General features: G+C 48.1%; 1 protein-coding gene across 1 annotated transcript in view; it reads left to right on the top strand.

Moving 5' to 3' along the window:
- The window catches only part of SLC2A9 (solute carrier family 2 member 9), a 155,350-nt gene extending 132,215 nt beyond the window's left edge, over positions 1 to 23,135 (top strand). The window contains exons 11-12 of the mRNA XM_047799519.1: positions 9,714 to 9,841; positions 22,644 to 23,135. Coding sequence (XP_047655475.1) covers positions 9,714 to 9,841; positions 22,644 to 22,898 — 383 coding nt within the window. The 3' untranslated portion in view covers positions 22,899 to 23,135. The remainder of the gene's footprint in view (positions 1 to 9,713; positions 9,842 to 22,643) is intronic.
- Positions 23,136 to 27,563: the final 4,428 nt, after the last annotated feature.

The raw sequence follows: 27,563 nt of genomic DNA, 5'->3' as shown, positions 1-27,563 counted from the left end.
TCTTACTTCAAAACACAAGGACTTAGGGGCTGGCACACGGTTTCATTGGCCACCAGCCTGGGCATCTCAGCATGGTCATAATTAATGTGTGCCAAGCAAACCAGCTTTACCTGGATTCGAATAGTTCATCAAGCGCTCAGGTGAGGAAACTGAGGCTTAGGGAAGGACCTCAGCCTCCCACCTTGCTCTCTGCAGAGCCACTGGGAGTCAGGAGGGGAGAGCCTGCAAGGGCTCCAAGGAGACAGCCATCTGAGCTCCTTCGAGACAGGAGGTCAGACCCACCTCTTCCATCTGGCTGAATAGACATGCTCCAAGGTAAGAAGCTTCCCAAACAAACAGCCCCTCGGGCACTGCTCCCCTTGCTGCACCAGCTGAGTTCTGGCACCAGCTCCCCTGCAGGCTGCAGGCTCTGATTGCGGATTGCTGGCACTGCCATCATAAAAGAAATCTATTCAGAATTCCTGCCTTTCTTCTCTCTGTTAATATCTCGTGGGGAAAGAGTCATGGTCTGTGCATGCAGGTCAGAAAGAAGAGTTTTCTGAATTGAAAGCAAGGTGAAGAAAAAAAAGACAAGTTTCTTGAGATGCTGTTAACACAGCAGGCCAACTTGCAGATGATCAGGGGGAACCAACCCTGGGCATGTGGTCGTGTCTGTTTGAGAGGAGAGAGGAGAAGTCTCGGGATACACCTGCTGACCTGCTGATTGGCTGGGGAAAGAGGATTCTTGCGATACACTTGCTGGTTGGTTGGGGGCCTATAAGGCCCCTATGGGGGAGGGGGGAGGAGTGGGCCACATACCCTTCTTAGTAGCGGGGTACGAAGGAATAGGCCAGGTTGCTGGGGTAGTGTGGGAGAGGCATGGCAATGAGAGGGGTAGGGCCATGATAAGGGTCTGGTAATTCTTGTCTTGGCTGGAGGCTTTGAGTTCTATCTCCTTTGGAGGGGCCTTGAAGGAGGAAGGCAGAGAGAGTCTTTTCCATGGACCAGAAGATTTTGGTTTGCAGGTCAGGTCTCTCGTTTACAGCTTGTGCTGCCTGGAGCAAGTCATTCTGCTGCTCGGTGCCTTGGTTTCCTCTCCTGCCCAGTGAGGGTTCAAACACTACCTCCTAAAATAGTCCATCCTGTGGTAGATTCTGAAAACACTCAGCCCAGGACTTGGTATGTAAATGTTGGATGAAAATGGGTGAATGAATGGCCAAACAAGATTAAGTCTAGTGAAATAAATGCAGCCAAATGTCCACAAGGAATTTTCAAAATGATTATATTTGATTTTAAAAATTTTAATAGGCTATTTTTCAAAGCTGGTTCTTAAGGGGAAAATGTCTTTAAAGGATTACGTGACTTATGGACACACTTACGGAGATTTTTTAAAGGAATTTCTAGGCATGTGAAAGGACTTTTGAAATTGAAGATAGTGGGGCCGTGAAAGAATTCTGATAAACGTGAATTATAGAAAGTTTGGACAGTTGCCCTTTATTTCTTTTATAAACAAATGAGATTTTCCTCAGGTACCTGGCAAGAGCTAGAAAATAGCAGAGGAGTAGGCAGAGAGCTAAAGAAAATATGAAGGGAAAGTTGCAGCAGGACTAAAACACAGGCCCATGTTTCCTGCGATACGGCAGATACACCGTAATTGCTGCGTGTGCTGCATTTGATCCTCAGAACAATGCTAAGAGGAAGGAACTAGTGTTATCTTTATTCATAGGTGAGAAAACTGAGAGCCATAGATGTCTTTACCTGGGGTCACAGAGCCAGCAGATGCGGGAATTTAACTCATGTTCATCTCCTGGAGAAGGTTGAGACAATAGACCCAGTGTCAGATGGCTCCTCATGGTGGACACCAGAGGGTGCAGGTGTCCAGTACAGCTTGGTTGTTATCACAGCTGAGCCAGAAATAAAGGAGCTAAATGCCATACCTGCCCCCATGCTCTTAACCACTGTTACAGCCCACAGCCCACCCCATGCTCTTAACCAGTGTTGTACCCCACCGATGCACTACCCTGGGAGCAGCCCTCCATCAGTGATTGACAGGTTTGATAGGTGAATACCCAACTCCCTTGCCTCTCTGATGGATGATTCTGAGATTTGTTTTCCACATGCTTTCCCAAGGGTTCCCAGTTGGAGTAAGCTCTGGTTACCAATAGTGGCAACTTGTTGATGACATATCCTTTAGTCTTTTCCTCCAGTTACACTTTTACTAGGATCAACCCACACAAAAGCTACTTGCCAGGGTCCACTTCTGGGAGAATCCAGAATAAGGCAGCCAAATAAAATAACAAATAAGAGCCAAGTGAGATAACAAGATATGTTGACCAACACTGCTGTGCAGCAGAAATTGACACAACATGGTAAATCAACTATACCTCAAATTTTTTTTAAAGTTTTAAGAAGAAAAAAAAAAGATGTTGACCAAGAGACATAATTATTTGAGGCTTATTTACAACATTTAAGTTTATTGTATGATTAGGCAATAGGTATTTAGTGCCATAATATATTTTATTTCCACCCTGTATCCAGGCACAGGGAAGAAACAATAGCACAAATCCATTCTCATCTTTCTGTCCTTTTTAACTGAAAGTTGTAGTCAAAATAAGGCAGGGTTTGCAGCCAGAATCCAACTCTGTCCATGGATTAGTAACTTGGGTAAGACCCTTCATCTTCTGGAGTCTTAGTTTCCTACTCTGTAATAACAATTCATAACTCTATAGTTTGGTCATGAATGAGATCAGGCACTCAAATCTTTTTGTAAATAATAATGTCCACAAAATAAAATGCCCAAACCAGATAATTTTAAAGAAGTCATTCCCTTTTCAAAATCCTTTACAAGAAAGCATTGCTTTCAACTGTGCCTTAATTTTGAAGCATATCATTTTAAGGTGAGCAGCATCTACACACCTACCAAAAGGAACACTGATACTTTGTGTTTTTTTAAGGAAAAAAAACTAATTATAAAGAGATTTCAAGTACATATAGCCATGGATAGCCTGGTTATAGGATCTCCCTTCCACAATATCTAACTAAGCAGTGGACAAAAAGGTTTTTTGTTTTAAAAATAATGACAACCAAATGAACCTGCACACACACAAAAAAAAAAATTGGCCATCAATCAAACCAACAATCATACCATAGACTTTAAACATTGGTACCAATGAAGGATAATTCTAGCATGGTGCTAGAATTCAGTCTCCACGCCTCAGAAACATCACAGACCATAGAATCCAAAAACGCCTACGAGTTCTCACTAACATCCTGACCTGTGGGGAAGTACAGAGAGGATGTGAGTCAGCAATCCTGGGGAAAGAGAAAAAGACTTTTGTCCCACAACCCAACTCCCACCTCTTATAGAAAAGTGCTGGAAGATAGTACTCACACCTCAAACTGTGACTTGAAAGACAAGATAACCCAGAAGAAGATAAAGGAAAAGGTGCCAGAGATGAATGACCTGCCAGTTCAGAGCAGATGGAAATCTGGATGGAGCCGCTCCCTCTATCTATGGGAAAGAAGAGCAGCGACACAGGGAAAGCACCCACATGGGGCATGGAGGAAAGGAAAGGACAAGGGGAGGAGAGGAGAGACTGCCCGGCATGTGTGCAATCTATGCAGAAAACCAGAGAACAAAATCATTCTAGAGACCATCTATACAGACGGTAGAGAGACAACACTGATCCGACATAAGGATAGCAAGTGTCTCTGGTGTAGAGAATCCAACACAGAACAGAAGAAGTTTTCAAAAGTGTACTGTAGAAATGAAGAGTGAAGCTGTGGTCCAAAGGGACACACAGTGTTCTAAGAGAGATTGTGACCAAGAGATCAACATCAGACCCATTAACATAGTTGATGAACTTCAAAGATAAGGAAAGATTTCTTCAGCACTTCAGGTCAAAAAGGCCAATCACTAAAGCAGAAATAGTAGACTTGGTCTAGGCTTCTTTATCGCAATGTTCAGTTTGCCAAGAACCAAAATACAAATGGGGACCATCCCCGGGTGGAAGGTTTAAGGACAACTCCTGTTTCCTTTTTACGCTTTTCTATATTGCATGCTTTCTTTAATTGTTTAAAATGGGCAGATATTACCCATGATGATCAGAAAAAATAATAAAATTATTTTTTATTTTGAAAAGCAAAACAAAGCTAAAGGACCCACAAGAAATCCATTCTATTTCCACATCAAACCCCATTCTTTCTCATTTTAACTTGGATTTGAAGAAACAGATCATTCACAAGAGACACATAGAAAATCAGGCCACCAGTGCCTTTCAGCAAAAGCAAAACAAGTGAACTCGGGACTTGGGAGAACATTCAAATAAAACCATGAAGACTGCTTTCACACATTTTAAAGATAGTTAGTGTTCATGTCTTAGACTGGCTTTCACCGCAATGGAGTCATTAAGACTCATACTTGGAAGTCACCTGGCCTTGAGTTTGAGTCCCACTGGTGATGTGACTTGGGGAAATTATGTAACTTTCTTAGTCCTAAGTTACTTTATATGTTAAATGGGGAAAATAGTGATAATTACCACATGGAAGTGATAATTAAATGAAATAAGCTGTCAGATGCTTTTCACAGTGCCTGCCACATAGCTACCACCAGCATCTTTTAGCAGCTACAGCAGCACCATCATTTCTACTGTCATCATTACCACCATCATTTTCATTTCTATCATCATCACCATCACTGTCCTCACTAGCATCATCAATCCCATCACCACCGTCATCATCACTAGCATCATTGTTATCATCAGCAACAGCAGCAGCACTTTAATCACCACCACCATCACCATCATCATCACTAGCATCATCATCACCATCACCACCATCATCACTAGCATCATCATCATCACCATCACCATCATCATCATCACTAGCATCATCATCATCACCATCACCATCATCATCACTAGCATCATCATCACCATCACCACCATCATCACTAGCATCATTATCATCACCATCACCACCATCATCATCACTAGCATCATCATCATCACTAGCATCATCATCATCACCATCATCATCACTAGCATCATCATCATCACCATCACCATCATCACTAGCATCATCATCATCACCATCACCAACATCATCATCACTAGCATCATCATCATCACCACCATCACCATCATCATCACTAGCATCATCATCATCATCATCACCATCACCAACATCATCATCACTAGCATCATCATCACCACCATCACCATCATCATCACTAGCATCATCATCACCACCATCACCATCATCATCACCAACATCATCACTAGCATCATCACCATCACCATCACCATCATCATCACTAGCATCATTATCATCACCATCACCACCATCATCATCACTAGCATCATCATCATCACCAACATCATCATCATCACCACCATCATCACTAGCATCATCATCATCACCATCACCACCATCATCACTAGCATCATCATCACCATCACCATCACCATCATCATCACTAGCATCATCATCATCACCACCATCATCACTAGCATCATCACCATCACCACCATCATCACTAGCATCATCACCATCACCACCATCATCACTAGCATCATCACCACCATCACCATCATCATCACGAGCATCATCATCATCATCACCATCACCACCATCATCACTAGCATCATCATCATCACCACCATCACCATCATCATCATCATCACTAGCATCATTATCATCACCACCATCATCACTATCGTCATCACTAACACCACCATTGTCACCATCATCACTCCTTATTAAGAGACCTTGGGCTTTTCACACTCCATCTCTGGGCTTCAATGCAAAGGACTTTAAAATTATTTGATAGTCACTAACAGTTATTGAGTAGCTAACACTGAATGCCTCTCATGTGGCTGACCTATATTAAGAGCTTGTGTACAGTAGTTCATTTAATCCTCACACTGCCCCCCCCAAGTAAGTCCCTGATAAAATACTTCGCATGGGAGAGACCTGAATTCTAAAGGGATCTGGTAGAACCAGGACTTCAGCCTGTTCTTACTGACACCAGAGTCCACGCCCTAGCGCACTCTGCTTCACCACCTTCTCTCGTTGTGAGGTTAAAGGAAATAATGGAAAGGAAACCCAGTTGGCATAGTGAGCTGCTCAGGAACCCCACGGTTGCTCGCATTTGTCCCTCAGGCTGGCCTGAAGTCCTGATGAAGGAAAGAAAGAGGAAATCTGGTGTAGATGACTTGTATCTCCAGGATGTCTTGATCATTCCTGCTCTGATCCTGCAAATCTTTTTTGTTGTTGTTGTTGTTGTTTTTTGTCTTTTTGCTATTTCTTGGGCCACTCCTGCGGCATATGGAGGTCCCCAGGCTAGGTTTCCAATCGGAGCTGTAGCCACCAGCCTATGCTAGAGCCACAGCAACGTGGGATCCGAGCCACATCTGCAGCCTACACCACAGCTCACAGCAACGCCAGATCCTTAACCCACTGAGCTAGGCCAGGGATTGAACCCGCAGCCTCATGATTCCTAGTCAGATTCCTTAACCACTGCGCCATGAGGGGAACTCCTGATCCTGCAAATCTTTACACAGCCCCTGGTATGTGTGTCCTAGGTGCTGTGATGGGAGGAGGGTCCGTAACCAGTAAACAAGTTGCAGCCTCAGCCCTGAAGCAAGTGCAGGGAGGCAGGTGTGTTGATGGTCTGCTCCTCCGCAAGCTGATGCAGCAACATCGGGAAGTGTCAACCGAGTTATCCACAGATTCTTCCAAAACACACCTAGGGGAATCAGGAAGGTGAAACATCAGCCCTCAACTCTGTTCAGGCTTCTGGTTTGCCCCCAGCGGTATACCGCTAGGCTCAGGGCAGTGTTAGCTGCAGGACCGGCTGGGCATGTGACACAAACACATTCCGACAACGCACTATTATGGGCTCTGCAGATCTAAGGCTGGTTTTAGCACATTTCAAGCCATTGCACAGCCACTGATCTTGCACACGGTGACAGATACCTTTAAGATAAAGAGGGACCCCTTTTTTATGGTAAACAGCATACCAAATCTTTTCAAAATCAAATTTTGAGCATTGAATTCAAGTAAGTAAATATTCATCACATGTCTATGGTCTGTCAAAGAAGCCAGGCAAATGGAGATGCTCCCTGCCCTGGAGGGCTCACAGTCTAGTGCAGGGTGAAGGGGATGGTCCATTCTGAATCTGTTTGGTGTTTTGTTTGTTTGCTTGTTTGTTTTGTTTTGTTGTTGTTTTGCTTTTTAGGGCTGCACTTGCCGCATATGGAAGTTCCAGGCTAGGGATGGAATCCGAGCTGTAACTGCCGGCCTACACCACAGCCACAGCAACACAGCATCCAAGCCACATCTGTGACCTACACCACGGCTCATGGCAACACCAGATCCTTAGTTCACTGAGCAAGGCCAGGGATCGAACCCGCATCCTCATGGATACTAGTCAGGTCGTTACCACTAAGCCACAATGGGAACTGATTCTGGGGTCATTTTGGATGCGTGGAGTCCAAGGCTGGCTGGCAGCATGCTGGGGCGATCATTGTGAAAGCTCGGGAGAGACACAGACTTGAGCTGGTCCTGGCTCTGTGACCTTGGGTTGCTTGGTTGAACTGGATGATGAGTTTGGTGGTGGTGTGCTGTGCTCACCCAGAAGGCTTTGCCTCCTTGAGATGGAGAATCCCCAAATTCGGCCCCTTCCTCCCATCCCAAGCGCCACCATCAAAACCCTCTAGACAACCATCGCCTCCTTCCTGCACTGCCCAATAGCCTCCAATATCCACCCAACATCCTCCAGTCTTTTCTCCAAACTGCAGTCATCTCTACAAAATGCGAATTAATCACAGCCACCCCTTAGAACCTCATCAGTTTCCTTCATGGCAAACCCCTCTCCTTGATTCTACAGAGGTTGCTTCCATGGCCCTGCTCACTTTTGCCACCTCATCTCATTCCTCTCTACCCTCCTGCAGGTGTCCAGATGGGCTGGCCTCGGTTCTAGACTTTGACCCAACCCTTTTCACCCCTCAGGGTCTCTGCCCTCCCATCCCTCCATCACCACGATCTTCCCCTCACCTTCACAAGGTGTATCTCCTCCTTCAAGCCACATCTCCACGTCACCTCCCCAGAGAGCCCCACCGCCCCACCGCTGCTAACGGAGGTCCCCACGCCCTCCTTTGCCCTGATCATCTCCTCCGGGGCTTATCACATACCGTGATGATTTCTTGTTCCCTCACTTCTTTTTAATAAATGAGTCCTCTTTTCTCTCTCATCTCCCCACCAGAAGAGGGAGACCCAGGAGGGCAGGGGCACTGCCACTCTCCTCCAGGACTGTGGGACCAGCCCCAGCGCAGCCACTAAGCACTCCGTCTTGATGGAATGAATGATTCCAGTCTAGTGGTTTCCAAACGGAGCTGGGCAAAGGTCCCGCAGGGCTTCCCATCTATTCCCCATCCTTTCTTGTCTGTGGACCTGCAAGTTAGGTCTGATCAGAGTGGGGACTCCTGTTGAAGATAGAGGGCTGCACATAGGTCCTCGGTGGTCATTCTGGGCATGGGCACAGTGCCCCAGGTCCTGCGTGTGAGCACAGTGCCCAACCAATCCTGAGTCTCACTGAGCAGAACAGTTGGGAAGGGAAGGGTACAGACCTCAGAGGATCTCAGCCACATGTGGTACCCAGAGGGCACTGGGAAATGTGAAGAAGCCTTTTGGTTGCCATGGTGATGAGGGGCACTCCTGGCTTCAGGAGGCAAGGGGTGAAAAACATTCTGTGACTGCATTGGACAGCGTCTCCAAAGAAAGAATTGTCCTTCCCCATGACGGTGATGTTTCCGCTAGCATCCCACTGCTGGGGCGACTTGGGTTTCTGGGGCCACCACGCAGTTCATCCAGAGGAGAAAAGGAGGACCCATAGAGTGAGGAGGCGGAACTTCCCTCTCAAGGATTAGCAAGGATCAGCAGAAAAACCCTGAGATTTGGAGGGTCGAGTCCCAATCCTAGACAGGCTCTGCTGCTCAGGAGTTGGGTGACCTTGGCTGAGTAAAACCACCTCAACGAGCTTCAGTTTTCTCTTCCAGAGAATATGGTAGCCAATACCTGCCTGACTCTGTTATTCTTTTTGTTTTTTTGTCTTTTTTTTTTTTTTTTTTTTTTTTTTTTAGGGCGACTCCTGTGGTGTATGGACGTTCCCAGGCTAGGGGTCTAAACGGAGCTGTAGCCACCGGCCCACACCAGAGCCACAGCAGCACCAGATCTAAGCCGCCTCTGCAACCTACACCACAGCTCACAGCCATGCCAGATCCTTAACCCACAGAGCAAGGCCAGGGATCGAACCCGCAACCTCATGGTTCCTAGTCAGGCTCATTAACTACTGAGCCACGACAGGAACTCCCTGACTCCGTTATTCTGAAGCTAAACTAACCATTCCTCACACCATATATTCAGTTAACGTCAGTTGCCTTGTAAATTAAACTGATACGTATCACATTCAATTTGCGGTGGAGCCCAGCTTGCTGCAGAGGGCATCTGGAGAGCCAGGAGGACGAAACATCTTTTGTCTGGGTGGACCAGCTCAGAGACATGGTTTACGTGCCTTTAGGGGTTACAGGCTGTAACTCCAGCACCGGCTCTCGAAGGCATCGCTGTCCCAGGCAGAGCCGGCTTTACCGGGAGGGCTCCCCTGTCCTGTGGAGCCAGGTCCTAGCAGCCTGACCTTCCGGGGAAATTAACCCACGCCCTGGCTCTGATTGCAGGCGGCATCCCCTTCATCCTGACTGGCGAGCTCTTCCAGCAGTCGCAGCGGCCGGCCGCCTTCACCGTGGCGGGCACCGTCAACTGGCTGTCCAACTTCACCGTCGGGCTCCTCTTCCCGTTCATTCAGGTACGACTGGCCAGGGTGCCTTGCCCATGAAATCCCCTCCAAGTGATGGATGATTCACAAGGCAAAAGCGGATCCTCTCTCCGCTGGAAATTCACGCTATGGGCCTAAGGCTGGAAGAAATGTGCTTTGATCCCAAGTCTTACTCTTTCTCCCTCCTGCACCTTTTGGGAGCTGCCCCTAGATGCTAAGGGCTGTCTCAGAGCAGGTGGCCTTCCCTTCGCTGAGGGTCCGCAGGGAAACCCCAGCGAGAATCTCAAACCCGCATCTTGCTAAGTGCTCCTCCCAGTGTGAGACACAGTCCGTGTCCTAGTCCAGTGCACGCTGCCACTCTGCTGTGCATCTCGCGTCCTATTGTCCTCAGCATCGCCACTGCTAACGGGGTCATTGTCCCAAAGGGGACCACCGTGGACAGGAGGATAACAACTCCGGGAACAGAGATACAAGTTCTTTTGTGTAAAGAATCTATTCATTCACTCGCTCATTCATTCAATACTTATTTATTGAGTCCCTACCTTGTGCCTGGCATGATTTCAAGCAGTGAGGATGGGGGGGACAAAAGCCAATGTCCCCTGGCCTGCTCAAAGGATGCGACATCAGAGCAGAGACCTGTGTGAAATGAGGGAACAGCCTGGAAACAGAGATATCCCGGCAGAGAAAGAGCAAGTGCAAAGGCCCTGTGGCAGGGCCATGCTCGACTTGTGTAAGGAACAGCAAAGAGGCTGCAACAGAAGAGGCGAGGGAGACAGGAGAGGCAGTAAATGATATCAGAGAGTCCTCCAGGGCCAGGAACCCCAAAGGCAGGAACTTTAGAGGTGTCTGCACAGAGCAAGGGGCCCAGCTGCATTCCAGGAAGGTCGGTGGACCTTCCCTGCTCTAAGGACCACCAGGCTCCCTGCTGCCCAGGGAACAGGTGACATCACTGGTGAAGGTGAGAATCCATCACGATGCCTCTGAGAAAGAACTCCCCCATCTATTTTCAGGGCCTATTTCTTTTTGTTGTTGTTTGGTGTTTTTGTTTGTTTTTTGGGGAGTGGGGGTATTTTTTATTATAGTTGATTTACACTGTTCTGTCAGTTTCTGCTGTATAGCAAAGTGACCCCGTCGTACACATAGGTACAGTCTTTTTCTATTATCTTCTATCACGTTCTATCACAATGATTGGATATATTCAGGGCTTATTTCAACCCTCCCCTGCCCCTTCCTTAATAGTCTGCCAGTTCATTAACTAGCCCTGAGCCCAGCACATTCCAGAGACCCTGCTGCACGCTGGGCTGAGGGAAGGTCACTGAGGCTGCTCCTGCACTCACGCTCTAGAACATTCCTCCACACCAGCCCCCTGCTCGTGGCTTTACATGGTCACCTCACCCTGGTACGGCCCTGAGCTGGGCGTTCCCATTCTCTCCACCCTGTGGAGAAGCCAAGGCTCAGGGAGTAGACAGGTCAACCCAAGGCCCCGGTCCAGGCAGAGGTTTTGCCCCCCACCACCACCACCATCAACGGCGTCCCATCTGCTCATCCATCTCCCCAGTCTCGAGGTCAGGGGCTGACACACCGCGGAACTTTGAAAGCATCCTGACTTCGTTATAGCCATCACGTCTCTGAAACAGAAGTGCCTCTGGGAGGCCACGGCCCAGGGCATTAGAGGCGGTTCCATGTCCATTTGCTCCATCCTCAGGGCTCCCTCGCTGGTTGTGCTCAGAACATAGCAAGTTGTCTTTTCAATTGACTTCAAACCCTAAATGGCTTTTTCCAGTTTGGTTCAAAGCCAGCAGAGCAGGGGGGTTGGTAAAATATTCATGATAGTGGGGAAAATTCACTTCAAATCACTTCTCTGTCAATGCACCTCTCCCTACCATCTTCACAAATTAAATGGGGAAATTCCAGAGCCTTCACACGGCCCACGCCTAAGCTGTATATGTCCAGGAAGTAGGCCACTGTCTTCTGAGTGAGGGGGGAAGGGGCAGGAGAGACCTCATTGACCCACAGATCAAAAACGCCCTCTTGGGAGTTCCCGTCATGGCTCAGTAGCAACGAACCTGACCAGGACCCATGAAGATGCAGGTTCGATCCCTGGCCTCGCTCAGTGGGTTGAGGATCTGGCGTTGCCGTGAGCTGCGGTGTAGGTCAAAGACATGCTTCAGATCCGGCATTGCTGTGGCTGTGGTGTAGGCTGGCAGCTGCAGCTTCAATTTGACCCCTAGCCTGGGAACTTCCATGTGCCGTGGGTACAACCCTAAAAAAATAAATAAAAATAAAATGCCATCTCACTTTCCCACTCTCCATGTCCCAAACTGCACTCTCCCACTGCAGTTTGGGAGGTGACAGCACTGACCTGCCATGAACGCTAGTGTTTCCTTAGCACTGTTCAACCCTGTCGATGCCAGAAGGTAGGGCCTGTCTTTCTCCTTTTAAAGATCGAGAGACTGGAGCTCAGAGAGATGGTCAGAGAAGTAACAGGGCCAGGTGCGAACCCCGTCTCTCACCCTCACCTGCAAGAAGAGGGGGAAAGGAGCCCCTGGTTCTAAGCATACGACTCCATCCTAAAAGTCCATTTGACCCAGGGTTGAGGAATTTATCTTTAAACGCACACAGGCACACACCCCCTAAGAGGTCTCCAGCTGAAACTGGGTCCATCTGACCTTTACCTATTTGTTGACTGCATTTTTGCTTTTTAGGGCTGCAAGTGCGGCATATAGAAGTCCCCAGTCCAGGGGGTCCAATAGGGGCTGCAGCTGCTGGCCTACACCAGAGCCACAGCAACACAGGATCCAAGTCGCATCTGAACCTACACCACATATCACAGCAATGCCAGATCCTTAACCCATTGAGCAAGGCCAGGGATCAAACCTGTGTCCTCATGGATCCTAGTCGGGTTCACTACCACTGAGCTATGATGGGAACTCCCATCTGACCTTTATCATTTGGCAAACCCTGGCTCACCCACACCATCTTCCAAATAGAAATTCAGTACTACTTTCATCTGGAGATGCTTTCCTAGTCTGGTAGGTCTGGTCCAGGGTTAGGCTCAGTTCCATGCTCAGAACATGCTGGCCTGGCCTTCTCAGCTGGATTCTGTGTCAAGGAAAGGGTGGAGGAGGGGACAGGATACGACTGGGCACCACTCTGTGCCAGGTCCCACGTGCAGTCACACTACCTCGTGGAGGGTCTTTTTTTTTTTTTTTTTTTTTTTTTGCTCTTTAGGGCTACACCTGCAGCATATGGGAGTTTCCAGGCTAGGGGTCCAATCAGACCTACAGCTGCCAGCCTATGCCACAGCCACAGCAACATCAGATCTGAGCCATATCCATGGCTCACAGCAACGCTGGATCCTTAGCCCACTGAGCGAGGCCAGGGATCAAACCTACAACCTCACAATTCCCAGTCAGCTTTGTTTCCACTGCACCACGATGGGAACTCCCATATGGAAAGTCTTATTACTTCCAAGTATCAGTCAGGATGAGCTGGGGCTTGCTGCAGGAGGAAACAGCCTCCCATCTCAGTCATGTTAAACCACCTGGGATTATGTCTCACTAGCAGTGGATGCTCATTGCAGGGATGACCAGAGATCCTGCCCAGAGCTTCCTGGCTCAGGGATGCTGGCTGGCAGGGCCCCTTCCCTCTGAAATAACCATCCCCATGGCAGGTGGAGGGATCAAGGCAGGTCTCACACTTGCCCGTTAAGACCTTGGTGGGGTGGTGACGTGTGTCCTGTCGAATTCCCATGAGTGAAAGTCACACAGGCAGGCCTTACTTAAGGGGAAATTCAGGCAGCCTTGTCTGCCCCCTGATAAGGGCCTCACCTCGCTTTTCGAGGAGGAAGACAGGGCTCAGCAGGCTTGGGAGATGTGCTGGGGTCCCGGAGCTGGTGCAGGTGGGAACCTGGTCATGCCCACAGACTTGGTTCTTCCTCGGCCCACACGGGTCTCATGTTCCTTTCATGGTGACCCAGTTTCTGACGGTTTCAATGAAGTGTTGGTGGGAGCTGGAGTGTCACCATCATTCCGCTTGGCTCACGGAACTCTTGGGAGCCTGAGAGGTCCCTGGGGTCATGGCTCATGCTGGGTCATCCTGTGTGACGAGCCAGAGTCTCTGAGGGCAAAGTGGGACCAGGACAGCACGTGTTATAATGTTTCTCCTGCAGGAGCCTCGTGCTGAGACCGTCACCCCATGTAGACATGCGTCTACACACCATCAGGGTGATTTCACAGAGAAGTCAGCTCCAGAGATGCTGAGAGCCTGGCCGGGTGCAGGGGAATAAGGCCAGTGGGGGCTCAGCCTGGTTTAAGGGCTCAGGGCCGGAAGGCCGTCCACACAGCTGAGGTCCCACCAGGCACCAGTGACACGTCTGCATGCCCCCCTGTCTGAGAACATCCAGAGCAACTGTTTCCTCTCAGACGTATCAGGGCACCAGTGTCATGAGAGGGGCAGGGGCACCCCTCTTTACAGCCTTGGGTTTGGGGATTGGGGACAATGCAGGGAGAAGTATGGGGGTGACAAAAAGACAAGTGGCCAAAAAGGCATAGAAGGCAGGTCTCAGATCCCTTCCCTGGGAGTCACTGGGCTCAGATTATGGGGCAAGGGCTGGAGAGAGACATGGGTCCCATGTCAGAGAGGGACCTCTTGACCTTGACCTTGACCTTGCCTGGCAATGTCTGCGGTCCTAGAAGGGATGTAGGCAGGTAGTCTGGAGGAGCCAGGGGAATTCCAACTGCAGAGCGCCCTCTACTGGAGCACTCCGGGTCAACAGAGCACATCCCCAAAAGCCAGCGGGATCTCATGGGGGGTGAAGTATTAACAGTGATGGCTCCTAAGCAGGGAAAGGGGGGCTGGGTTTGTGTGTGGGGAAGACCCTTCTGGCTGCTTAGAGACTGGACTCGGGGAGACCAGCTGTGGGCAGGGAGAGCTGGTAGCTGGGGCTGTCTGTCACCTGCAGGAGAAAGGATGCTCAGGCTTGGATTAGGATGATGGCCAAGGAGGGGCAGCAGTCAGAAACAGAGTGAATCCACTTTGCAGAGTTGGGGGAAGGATCTCTCATGAGACAGCCCAGGGCCAGACACATCATCTCAGCTGGGCAGACAGCCAAGCTGGTGACAGCCACCTTGCTGTCAGGGCAGCACACACACCCTTGGTCTTCATCACCTGTGGTTATAGACCAGTGTCAGCCAATCAGCAGTGCTGCCTTCAAAGTTGAACTCATGGCACAGGTACCTCTGAACTGGTCCACAGAAGAATTCCACGATTTAACCAGGCCACTGGCATCATCAAGAGGAGAAAGATTTCATCCGTAAGAGCAGGGCTCCATGGGACGCCCACTTGATGGCCTTATTTCCTCCTTGAACTTGACCTTCAGCCCAGGTCTTTGCTTTCCTTTTCCAGTTGCAGCGCTAATGGACAGCCGGTTTGTTCCCAGGAATGATGGCCATGGATGTGACATGGGCTTCACCATTCAAAAGTTCAGCAGTACAGAGCCTTTCAAAAATATCCAGTCCCTTCTTCCTTCCTATGTATATGGCGGGCATGTTATAGGTTGGCAACTTTTAATAGTTTTACCCATTGAACCCTCTGTGTAAGCAAAAACTTTCAAACTTAAAAAGGAATAGGGACTAAACAGATAAAAATGTGTAAGATGGTTCCGATGGATTCATGAATGAAATGTGAAAAGTAAAACTAGAATCAAACAGAAGGTGAAGTAGAAAGGTATCTCTGTGACCCAGGCTGGGAAAAAATAAGACCCTTAAAAGCATAGACAGTGGGGAGAGAAGGGACAGATCCAATTGTGTCAAAATGAAGGGCTTCTTCCCAATGAGAAACAGCAAAGTCAAGGGTGCTGCAGACGACAGGGTGAGAAAAGCCAAGTGTAACCTCTCAAACTGATCAGGGATTAACACCCAAGCAGCAAGGGCCTCCTGTGAGTCAATGATAAAAAGACAAGAGTCCCTCTAGGAACCAGGAATAAGAAGGGGCCGTTCCCAGAACAGGAAGCCTAACTGGTAACACAGGGAAGCGAGGCTTTAAACTTCCTTTCCTCCAAGTATGTGTAATTTTTCACATCTATAAAAATTAGAACCACTTTTTCTGTTTTGCATGTTGCCTCTCTTCCCTGCACAAGATTAGGAGCATTTCCTCATGCCCGTGGGCATTTTTAAGGCAGATTCCCTCTGGAAGCCGAGTTCCTGCCTGCTGGGGCACCCCCAGGGTCGCTGGGTTTTTAGAGACCCTGGGGGTGCCCCCCCCCGCATTCTCACATGGTTGAGAGAAACATTGAAGATATGACTGTTGACTTGAGCTGAAAGGGCCTGCAGGACCCCCTGATGGAGACACCTGTCAGGTGGTCACATTTAGATTTGGGGAAATGTCAGCCTCCTGACTCAAGCCAGGGAATGCATGATGGTTCAGTTTCCTTTCTGGATGGGAGCTTGCCAGGGGAGAGGGCCAGGCTCCTGGGGCTGGGGCTGGCAGGGATGAAGGCCTTAGAGAAGGGCGGGCAGGACGTCTAGGTTCCGAGTGGCATCCTTCCCCCCTGGGATCAGCTTCTGCTTGCTGTAGACCCCGTAAATGAAGGACTTCCATGCTACAGCCCTTCCGGACCTCATCTCAGCCACAATCAAGAGCCCCTGTATCCCTCTCCTAGGGTTCCCATGACGAAGTACCACAGACCAGAGGGCTTAAACAAAAGAAATGTGTTTTCTCACAATTCTGGAGGCTGAAAGTCTGACAAAGCTCTTGGCTGGGTTGAGGCCTCTCTCTCCTGCTTGCAGACGGCCGTGCTCCCCACCCCCGCATTCTCACGTGGTCTTCCTCGTATGCATGTCTGGCCCTAACCGCCTCCTCTTACAAGAAAACACATCATCTTGGGTAAGGGCCCACCCAGATGACCCCGTTTTACCCTGTCACCTCTTCGAAGACCCTCTCTCCAAATACAGCGCCTCTGAGATACTGGGGGTTCGGGTGTCAACGTGTGACTCTTGCACAGTTCAGCCCATAATAGCCACCCAACCACTATTGCTCAAGCATCTTTTTGGTCCTTTCTCTTATTCCAAAATGTGTCCGTGGCAAATGCCACCCAATCCCAAACAGGCCTGCAAGGAGCCTGAACGTCTTCAGAAAGGAGAACTGTCCCTCTGGGCCAACAAGGCTGTGAACATGCATAGGCATCAAATCCACACTGTATCCCCTTCATGAGCAGAGGGGCCCGGGCTGCCTTCCTAAGCTCTCCAAGCCTCAGTTTTCTCATCTGTTGGAAGATAAGCCCCGGCTCCCTCCTTCTCACATGTGTGGGGGCAACTCTGCAGTGTCCCCTCTCCCAGAGGAAGAAGCCCGAGCTCCAGTTGGACGCATCTCCTTCAGTCTTGGTTTCCTAGAGTTACCATAACACAGCCCCACAAACCTAGCAGCTTAGAACAATAGAAGCACATCCTCTCACAGTTCTGGGGGCTAGGAGTACAAAGTCAAGGTCAGCATGCTGGTCCCTTCTGAAGGCTGTGAGGAAGGATTTGTTCCATGGCCTTCTCTTGGTTCTGGGTGGTTCCCTGGCTGGCGGCTCTATCACTCCATTTGCTTCTTTTTTTTTTTTTTTTTTTTTGCCTTTTCTAGGGCCGCTCCTGCGGCATATGGAGGTTCCCAGGCTAGGGGTCTAATCGGAGCTGTAGCCACTAGCCTATTCCAGAGCCACAGCAACGCGGGATCCGAGCCGCGTCTGCAACCTACACCACAGCTCACAGCAACGCCAGATTGTTAACCCACTGAGCAAGGGCAGGGACCGAACCCGCAACCTCATGGTCCCTAGTCGGATTCGTTAACCACTGCGCCACGACGGGAACTCCCATTTTCTTCTTCCATCATGCTATGGCCTTCCTCCTGGGTGTGATTCCAGGTCTCTTTTCAAAAGGAGACCTGTGAGTAGATTTAATGGCCTCATCTTAACTTGACTCTATCTGCAAAGACTCTTTCCAGATGATGCCAGATTCCCAGGTGCCCCGGGGGACCTCCACGTATCTTTTGGGAAGAATATGCTTCTACCACCACACTGTTCCTATCCGGGAGATCAGTCATCCCAGTTTGCCTAGGACTTGCCCTGGAAGTCTCACATCCCAGAAAACCCCTTGGTCCAGGGCAGCCTGGGACAGTTGGTCACCATAACCCCACCTCAATCACTCCCCCACCAGTGCTCCCAGGATCACCTCCCAGATAAGCTACGTGCACTCACACCCCTGTCTGCGTGCAAATGTATGCCCGCTTGATTCCACTGGAGTCATAAAACTCCTTTGGAATTCAACAAAATCTAGAAGGGAGAAGATGAGTCTTCTCAACGTGAAAACGTTTGGGTCACATCCCCAATGCCTATGCAAAGGGAGAGGGCAGGCTGATGCAGATCTGGGGTGGTGGCTCTAAAAGCAAGCAAAACCGCCCTGGCTCGCCTCTCTGGACAGGCCGGGTGATCCTCCGAGGAAGAGCGCCTCTTTCACCTGCTCCGTCTCTGGTGATGCCAGCATCGTGCTGGGCCCAGGAGACAGGACAGTGAACAAAAGACACAACCTCTCACATCTCAGGAAGAACAGACACGACTCTCGTGGGACGGGTGTGGTTTGTTTTTCGGGTGAGGAGGTGAATGGCAGACCAGTACAGGGACCTTCTAAGCTGAGACGGAGGAAGTACCTGCATGGGGTGGGGGTGGAGGCGAGGCCTGGCAGGGAGACAGAAGATGCTGGCAAAAGCCCTGAGCAGGTGCAGAGCAGGCATCCAAGGACTGAGAGAACTGCAGATCATCGGACCAGAGGACAGCGAGCTGAGACCCCATCCCTCCGGGCATTGAAGCCATGATAGGAACTTGGGGTTTTATCAGAGGGACTCCGGGAAGCCACTGCATGATTTTAAGACTTGATCCGCTTTGTGCTTTTAAAAGGCCTCCTTAGCTGCCTGGTGGGAGCTAGATATAGGACAGGGGCTGGAAAAATGGATGCTAAGGTGACAGAAACCAGAAGGGTGGTTAATTCTGTGTGTGTTGGGGGCAGAGTGGGGAGTGTTGACTAGAAAAATGGTACAAAGAACTTTCTGGAGTGGTGGAAATATTCCACACCTTAATAGGGGTGTTTGTTACACAGGGTATGCTTTTCTCCAACTCCACTGAACTCTTCACTTAAGACCTGTAAGTTACTCTACACCTAAGATGTGGCAAGTTACTGCATGCGGATGCCTCCTTGATAAAAAGTTGCGTATCTTCTAAAAAAAAGTTTTAGGGTGAAGTCTGTAGCAAAGACAGAGAGGGAGAAAGTAGTCAAAGGTGACTTTGGGAGTTTCTGTTGTGGCTCAGCAAGTTAAGAACCCAACTAGTATCCATGAGGATGTGGGTTCAATCCCTGGCCTTGCTCAGTGGGTTAAGGATCTGGTGTTGCCATTAGATCACAGATGCATCTTGGACCCACTGTGGCTGTGGCTAGGCAGGGAGCTGAAACACGGATTCGACCCCTAGCCTGGGAACTTGCATAAGTGTGGCCCTAAAAAGGCAAAAGAAAAAAGAAAGGCATCTATGCCAGATACTGTAGTGAGTTCTTGGGAGCCAGAGAGGGTGACACGTGCTCCTATCCGGAGGGGACGAGAGCTGGGATGTCACTGACTCAGCTGACTCGCAGACAGTGACTTGCACGGGAGAGATCAGATCGTGGACCTGCTTGGACCTAGTATGAAAGGTAAGGAGGCGACGGCGGGTCCTGAGTAAAGTCAGCAGGAGAACTTCTGCCAGTTCTTCTGGGGAACGTGGCCGCTACGGCAGGCATCATTCATTCCAACTCAGAACGCTTTCTGCGGTTGATAACCTGATTGAATGGCTACTTCTAAATCAAACCCAGAATTACAGCAGGCTGTAACTTTGTTACCCCTGGAGCGTGTGGCTTTTCGTGATGTAACTTTGTTACCTCCAGAGCCTGTGGCTTTTTGTGACTTCTAGGCAGTCCCCGTGCCCCTCCCCCCCCCACCCTCCCCCCTAAGGCTGGCACGCGCGGGAACCCAGGACTGATCTGTCAGAACTCACAGCTTCAGCTTCCTCCCGGGCACAGTACTTCAGGTCTGCTTCCTCTGTCCAGGGAAGCTGGCAGCTCAAAGAGCGGCTGTGTTTCCGCCTAATTCTGATAAACGGGAGCCGAAGAAAGCTGAGATTTCTCTTTCACGTCAAAGACTTTCTCCTAAAAGTGGCACTTTGCCAAAACTTGCTCATCTTTGTAGCAGAACTTGGTGGCACAGTAGACTCTCAAAAGAAAATTTGTTCTCTGCGTGAGAGACTGTGGAGCATGTGCGTGATCCTTCTAGGAGCACAAAGGGGATGGTTTTGGAAAAAGGCCGGAACTGTGGCTTAGAGCAGTTACTAAATTGGAGAAGGAAGTTTACTGGATGAGCGGGCCAGACACCTGCATCGGATGGCATATCTGCTGCTGCTTCTTAGGGCTGCATCTGCGGCCTATGGAGGTTCCCAGGCTGGCGGTCGAATCAGGGCTATAGCTACTGGCCTACACCACAGCCACAGCAATGCGGGATCCAAGCCGCATCTGCAACCTACACCACAGCTCTTGGCAAGGCCGGATCCTTAATCCACGGAGCAAGGCCAGGTGTTGAACCCGCAACCTCATGGATACCAGTCAGGTTCATTTCAGCTGAGCCACGACGGGAACTCCATCTCTACTACTTCTGTTCCCTCTGAGGCTCCCAGGAGACCCTCAGGACCCCAGGGTCCTGCCTTCACTCCCAGACGGGGCCTCAGCCGAACCACCTGGGAGCTGATCCCTGTGTCCCGGAAGATTTTTTTTTCTTTTAACTAAAGTACTTATATTTGACGCCAACTTCAGAGCTTTCTATTCATAAAGCTCCTTAGGATTCTTGTTCACCCTGAATGAATTACTCTTTGGGTTTAGGGTCTTTCATTTATACTATTAAGCAGATATTTATAGGAGTTCCCTACTGGCCTAGCAGGTTAAGGATCCGGCATTGTCACTGCTGTGGCGGGGGTTTGATCCCTGGCCTGGGAACTTCTGCATGCCATGGGCATAGCCAAAAAAATAAATATTAAATATAAATATATTAAAATTATTGCATTTATTAAATTTAATGTTTTACACTTATATATAAATAAATATTTATATACGTAAATATATTTTCCATATGTATAACACATCATATGCAAAAGAGTATGAAATGCATTATATTTACAAAGAGAATAATTTTGCTATTACAATTATAGGATGCATTATATATAAAAGCAGTGGGGAAAAATTAGTGTACTTAGCCATCTCAAGCCATTGCAATCAATGCCCCAGGCACCTCTTCCTGATCCCTAGCAGGGACTTTTGTGCTAATCCTTCTCTTGGTTTTCTTTATGATTTGACCCCTGTATGAATGCCTTTCTTAGAAAAAACAAACTGGAGTTCCCGTCGTGGCTCAGTGTACATGTACAGATGTTCTTTGCCAAATCAAATAATAGCATGAGATTGACTAAAATCAAGATATTGTTTCTTGGGAGGTAGCATTCAAAAACAGTGTCTCCTTGGAGTTCCCGTTGTGGCGCAGTGGTTAACAAATCCGACTAGGAACCATGAGGTTGCGGGTTCGGTCCCTGCCCTTGCTCAGTGGGTTAAGGATCCGGCGTTGCCGGGAGCTGTGGTGTGGGTCATAGATGCAGGCGGCTCAGATCCTGAGTTGCTGTGGCTCTGGCGTAGGCCGGTGGCTACAGCTCCAATTAGACCCCTAGCCTGGGAACCTCCATATGCCGTGGGAGCGGCTCAAGAAAAAGGTAAAAAGACCAAAAAAAAAAAAGAGTGTCTCCTTATCTTTGAATCAGTAATTGTTTGTTGAATGAAAAAGGCACAGCCTTGACAGCTGGAACCTATAAAGTCTTTTACTTGACAGATGTTTATTGAGTAACTACTATGATCCAGGCATTGGACAGGACAGGAGGTACAGAGGTGACAGAATCACAGAGAAGCTCAAGGTCAGGTGCAGTCAGCAGAGGCATTCTAGTCTAGGCACGCGGTGCTATAATTAGGATGCATAAAATAGAGTGATTGTATTCAACGTTATTCTCTTTTCTAGTCTCTCTTATGTGTATGAAGCTGCATCAGAGCCGCAATCAGTGACCTACATCTTTTGCATATTAGAAAAAAATGGTGTCATCTTGGCTCAGTCTGTGCTCCATATTTTTCTTCGGCACTGGGGAATTTCACTTCCCTTTTGGCATCACACTTTTCTCATGTGTATCTTGTGGGCAAGGGAGAATGTGATTAATGGTATGAAATAGGAACTTTGGATAATACTCAGCAAGTAGTGAATTTTGCTTTTAAGGTGATTCGTTTTTATACACCTACTTTTCAAAATAAATAAGACTGATGTTTCCTCCTCTTCACCAAGGCTTGAAGCTGATTTATCTGTACCTCATATAGGATCATTTCATGAAGACTTTTTTTTTTTTTTTTTGGTCTTTTTGCTATTTCTTTGGGCCGCTCCCACGGCATATGGAGGTTCCCAGGCTAGGGGTCGAATCAGAGCTGTAGCCACCGGCCTTCGCCAGAGCCACAGCAACGCGGGATCCGAGCCGCGTCTGTGACCTACACCGCAGCTCACGGCAACGCTGGATCCCCAACCCACTGAGCAAGGCCAGGGATCGAACCTGCATCCTCATGGATACTAGTCAGATTCATTTATGCTGTGCCACAATGGGAAGTCCTGGGAAACTAATTTTTTTAAAAATCTCCCCAGAGATGGTTTCACAGCCAGTGTAGTGATTGTCTTTCTGATGGTTTTGGTCTCTGCCTCCCCACAGAAAAGTCTGGACACCTACAGTTTCCTCGTCTTTGCTGCAGTCTGCTTTGCAGGTGCCGTCTATTTTTATTTTGTCCTGCCCGAGACCCAAAACAGAACCCATGCAGAAATCAGCCAGGCCTTTGCCAAAAGGAACAAGGCCTACCCGCCAGAGGAGAAAATTGACTCCACTGTAACTGATGATAAAAGGAATGGAAGGCCTGAAGCGGACTCCTCTTCCACGCTGGAGAACTGTATCCAAAACAGGATTGTCTGAATGGATGATCTTGTCATTTTAGGAAACCAAAGATTCCCCTGCAAGTTTAACGTTATTAAGTATTGAAACGTAGACCTTTGTTAATCTAACGTGGCAGCCATCTGGGGTTAATTCACTGCAGAATCCCCCCAGCTCTTCTGGAAGCTGGAGAGGATCACTAGATGGTTCAGGGGACCCAGCATTCTACAGACACCGTGGCCTGCCTCCTTCATGACTCAGCCGTGGTTTCAAAGTGAAATTGGGGAGAAAGCATTTGAATGCTTTCTTTTTTTTTTTCTTCTTTTTAAAATTTTGTTATTATTATTATTTTTCTTTTTATAGCTGCACCTGCAGCATATGAAAGTTCCTGGGCTGGGGTTGAATCAAAACTGCATCTGTTGGCCTACACCACAGCCACAGCAGCGCCATATCCAAGCCGAAACTGCGACCTACACACAGCTTGCAGCAACACTGGATCCTTAACCCACTGAGCAAGGCCTGGGATCGAACCTGTGTCCTCGTGGCCACTGTCGGGTCCTTAACCCACTGAGCCACAACAGGAACTCCTTGAATGCTTTCTCAAAGGACTGGTCTGAGAGAGGAGTCAATGGACTAGAAATCCAGACTGAGGTTCCCAGCCCCAGCTCCCCCAGAAGCAGTCTTGAGCTGCCCTCAACCTGGATCCTGAAGCCTCCAAGGACCCTCGGCTTTGGTCCTGGGTGCAGGTTTTCACAGCTCCTAATAAATGTCTATTTCCAATCTTTGGCTCTGCCTTGTGGGTTGCAGGCTCAGGAGAAGCTGATACCAGCAGATACCCGCCTCCCTCCAGGCACAGTCTTTCCCAGGCTGTCCCCCCCCATGGAGCCCAGGAAACATCTTCACCTCTGCGTGAAGATCAGCAGTGCTCAGCGGGTGTAGAAAAGGGATCCGCATGTGGAAGACCCAGAGAGGCAGATGTAAGGAGCACCTTCCCAGGAGCTGAGGCAGAGCCCACAAACTGAACTCCATGTAACAAAAAACGAATAAACAAAAGGATGTTAAGAATGATTCTGGGAGTTCCCTGGTGGTCTAGCAGTTAAAGAGTCAGTGTTGTCACTGCTGTAGCTCATGTTCCATCCCTGGCCTGGGAATTTCTGCATGCCAGAGGCATAGCCAAAAAAAACCAAAATGAGTCTGAAGCCAAGAGAAAGAATGTTGTGATTGATTAGTGATGTCTGGCACGGATGTAGGAGTGAGAGTATCACATATGCTTTATGTTTGCCAATCCTAGAGGAGATTTATCTGAAAGATAAAGTACCAGGTTTCTCCAGGGGAACAGAAAAATTTCACATACATATGAAATCATATATACATATATATCCACGCCGAGACCAGCTCAGCAGGTGAGGGCTGAAGAACGGATGCTGTGAAACTTAAGAGAAAGTTAACATAAAACAAGACACAGAGACATTTATCTTAAGTAAAGGTGGGAACCAGGGGACGCAAGGTCTCAGGAACCAAGAGCACTGCCTCAAGAAACCACACTGCTTTTATTGTGCTCTTGAGGATGACGTCCAGTGAGGAGGGGGCTGTAGGTGCAGAATGTAGTTTTTTATCATTTTAAAAGCCACATAGCTGATAGCTGGTTAAGCTTTTATTCTGACCTTTAGCATTGAGGAAGCTTGGCATCAGCTGTCTATGCAGAGCATCTAGAGAGTCATTGTTGTGCTTCTGCAGACAGCGTGCCTATCTGCAGCAACCCTGGTGTGCCTAGGTTTGCACCTCAGTTCTCCCTGCTAATGCATCTCCTGCTAACGACCCCTCATAAACCCCTTGGGGCCATGAGGCTCATCTTCCTCTTATTCTTTAGAGGACATATCATGCTTGTGCAAAGGGCGTGCCAATCGGCGCAGGTCCTGGGTGCCTAGACCGACGCATTCCGTCCTCATTCAGCTGACCCCATGAATAATTTATGCCTTTAGGTCTTTGTGCTTAAGCTTAAGTCTTTCACCAGCACTGTGACTGTTTTCCAAGCAGGAAGATGGGATAAAGTAAAGTAGGAGAAGATGGACTTTTCAGCATAGAAAATAGAAGCAAAAAGGCTAAGAAAAGATTGTAGAAACATGTCTCCCGACATATCCATACATATATCTATCTATCTATATGTATGTATAGAAATATGTACACTTTATATATAAATAATATATATATATGATTTATCATGAGAAATTGATTCACACAACTATGGAAGCTGAGAAATCATACAACCTTCCATCTGCAGGCTGGAGACCCAAGAAAGCCAAAGGCTTGAGAACCAGGAGGACCAGTGGTGTGAGTTCTACTGCAGGTCTGAAGGCCTGAGAACAGGAGCACTGATGGCATGGGTGGGCTCCAGGCCAAGGACAGGAGGTCCGTGTCCCAGCCCAGCAGTCAGGCCAGGAGCAAACCTCCCTTCCTCTGCCTTTCAGCTCTCTTGGGACTCCCACCCCCACTGGGGAGGGCAGGAGGCTTTACTCAATCTACCAGTACCCTCGCAGATACACCCAGACTTAATGTTTAACCAGCAAGCTGGGCACCCCATGATCCAGGCAAATTCACTCACAAAATCAAGCATTGCAAATCCACCCCTTATCAACCTGACACCCATATGCATCTCTTTAAATTGCACTCAAACCCCAAAGAGACAATAACACGGTCATAATGCTACCTAACCTGATACAACGATCCTGCGTACTGCCAATAACTCACTAGCCCCTTTCCCAGGAGAGGAGGTAAAATCTGAGTGATGTTTACTCTGCTCCTTGACCCCATAACTTAAATGCTATGATGCGAAGCCAACACTACCTAAATACTATGTTACAAAGCTGATGCATTTGGTGTTCCATGGTAAGGATATAAGAGGAGACAGAAAACAAAGATGCTTAGATCAATAGAAACACAATCATGCTCATAACAAAGTGAGGAAATACTCGTGATAACTACAGTGTACATTCTGCGACTGGTCATGTGGTCATAGCCCGATAAATGTCAACAGAAAAAGCTCGAAGAGAAACCCTCTCTATCTGGCCAGAGGCACAGGAGTGGTGACGACAAGGGGAAAAGAATGCAGTGGACTTTAAAAAAGTAAAAATCCCTCCCTTTGTGTGTGTGTGTGTGTGTGTGTGTGTGTGTGTGTGTGTGTGTGTGTGTGCCAATATAAGTCTCAGCCATGAAGCTTTGATGGGGGCAGTAGTAGTGGCTACATAAACACAAAAAAAAAAATCAAAGAAAAACTATTCTCTCTGGTAAGAGGAACTGGCAGAATGAGTCTCTGTGGACAGAAGATCGTGGGGAAATACCCATTGTATTTTCTTTCTGTTTTTTCTGCTATGTTTTGCCCCAAATACAAGTCCAGTAGTGAAGCTCACACTGGGGAAGCTAAATCCTTACATTTCTAGCCAAAATATCAGAAGTGGCAACTGGAAACTGGTTATTATAGGGGAAATTACAATGAGGAGCCAGCTGAAGACAGGGATACTCTGAATCTCAGTATGGCCTCACCCCTGACCTCCACATCAGGAAACTGAGTGGAACAATAGAGAAAAAAAAGCTGAGAACTGCAGTACAAGATAGACCACCATGTGGGTCCAGACTAGTCATGGGTGGAGCAAATAGCACACAAAGACTTTGAAAACTAAACTGAAATTAAAAACACTGTCCACAGACTGTGGGTCTGGACTTGCAGTCTGAACATAACCAGGTTGATTGACTAGTTTAAGAAAATTATCCAGAAAGCTTTACTAGGACACAGAGCCTCATAGTATAATATTCAAAATGTCCAAGATATAATTCAAAATTACTTGACATGCGAGGAGCCAGGAAAACCTTGACAGCACTCAAGGGAAATAACAATCAACAGATGTCAACTCACAAATGACCCAGATTTTATGTAGCTCCTTTAAAATAACTGTTATAGACATGTTCTGTGAAGGGAGAGAAAACATTCTAGAAATGAATAAAAAGATAGTTCTCAGCAAATAAACCAATTTCCAGAAATTAAAAATTTAGAACTGAAAAAAATGCAATAACTGAAATTTAAAATTAACTATAGAGCATTACTAGCAGAATACAGCTGACAAAAGAAAGAAACAGTGAACTTATGGATAGACCGATAGAAATTACTCAATCCAAATAACAGAAAAAAAAAGTGAAAGAATGAACACTACCGAGAACTGGCAAGTTTGCAGAGCAGGTGGAACTCCCCTGCATCATTGGTAGGAATGAAAAACAGGTACAGCCACTCTGGAACGGCGATCAAATTATCATCTGTTACCAACTGAGGCTGTACTGGAGCAAACATCTAAGGCACATTTCCTAAGACTGAGCTATTGAGCTAAACGTGCGCACCAAGCACTACAGGCTTCTTACCAACCCCTACCGACCACACACTCTCAATTCGTCCTCCCACATACTCATTCATAGGAGGCAGGGCATTGAACACATAGACAGAGGTGGTGTAGGTCGTGTGCTAAGTCAGTTCCTGAGGCAGAGGACACAGTGACACTGATAAAGTTTCCCTTCTTGACCCAACTGTAGTCAGTCTATTCTGAGTGCTCTTAAACAGACCTTGTCTTTGGCCTGTTGACCCCAGTTTTAGCAAGAATCTTTCTAAGCCAGGTTAGTGAGAATACCTCCACTTTAGAGTTGGCTACCCCCATTTTATTCAAG

The sequence above is a fragment of the Phacochoerus africanus genome, chromosome 10 (assembly GCF_016906955.1).
Source record: "Phacochoerus africanus isolate WHEZ1 chromosome 10, ROS_Pafr_v1, whole genome shotgun sequence".
NCBI lineage: Eukaryota > Metazoa > Chordata > Mammalia > Artiodactyla > Suidae > Phacochoerus > Phacochoerus africanus.
Note: the sequence above shows the minus strand (reverse complement) of the source record. Positions and strands in the feature narration are given on the sequence as shown.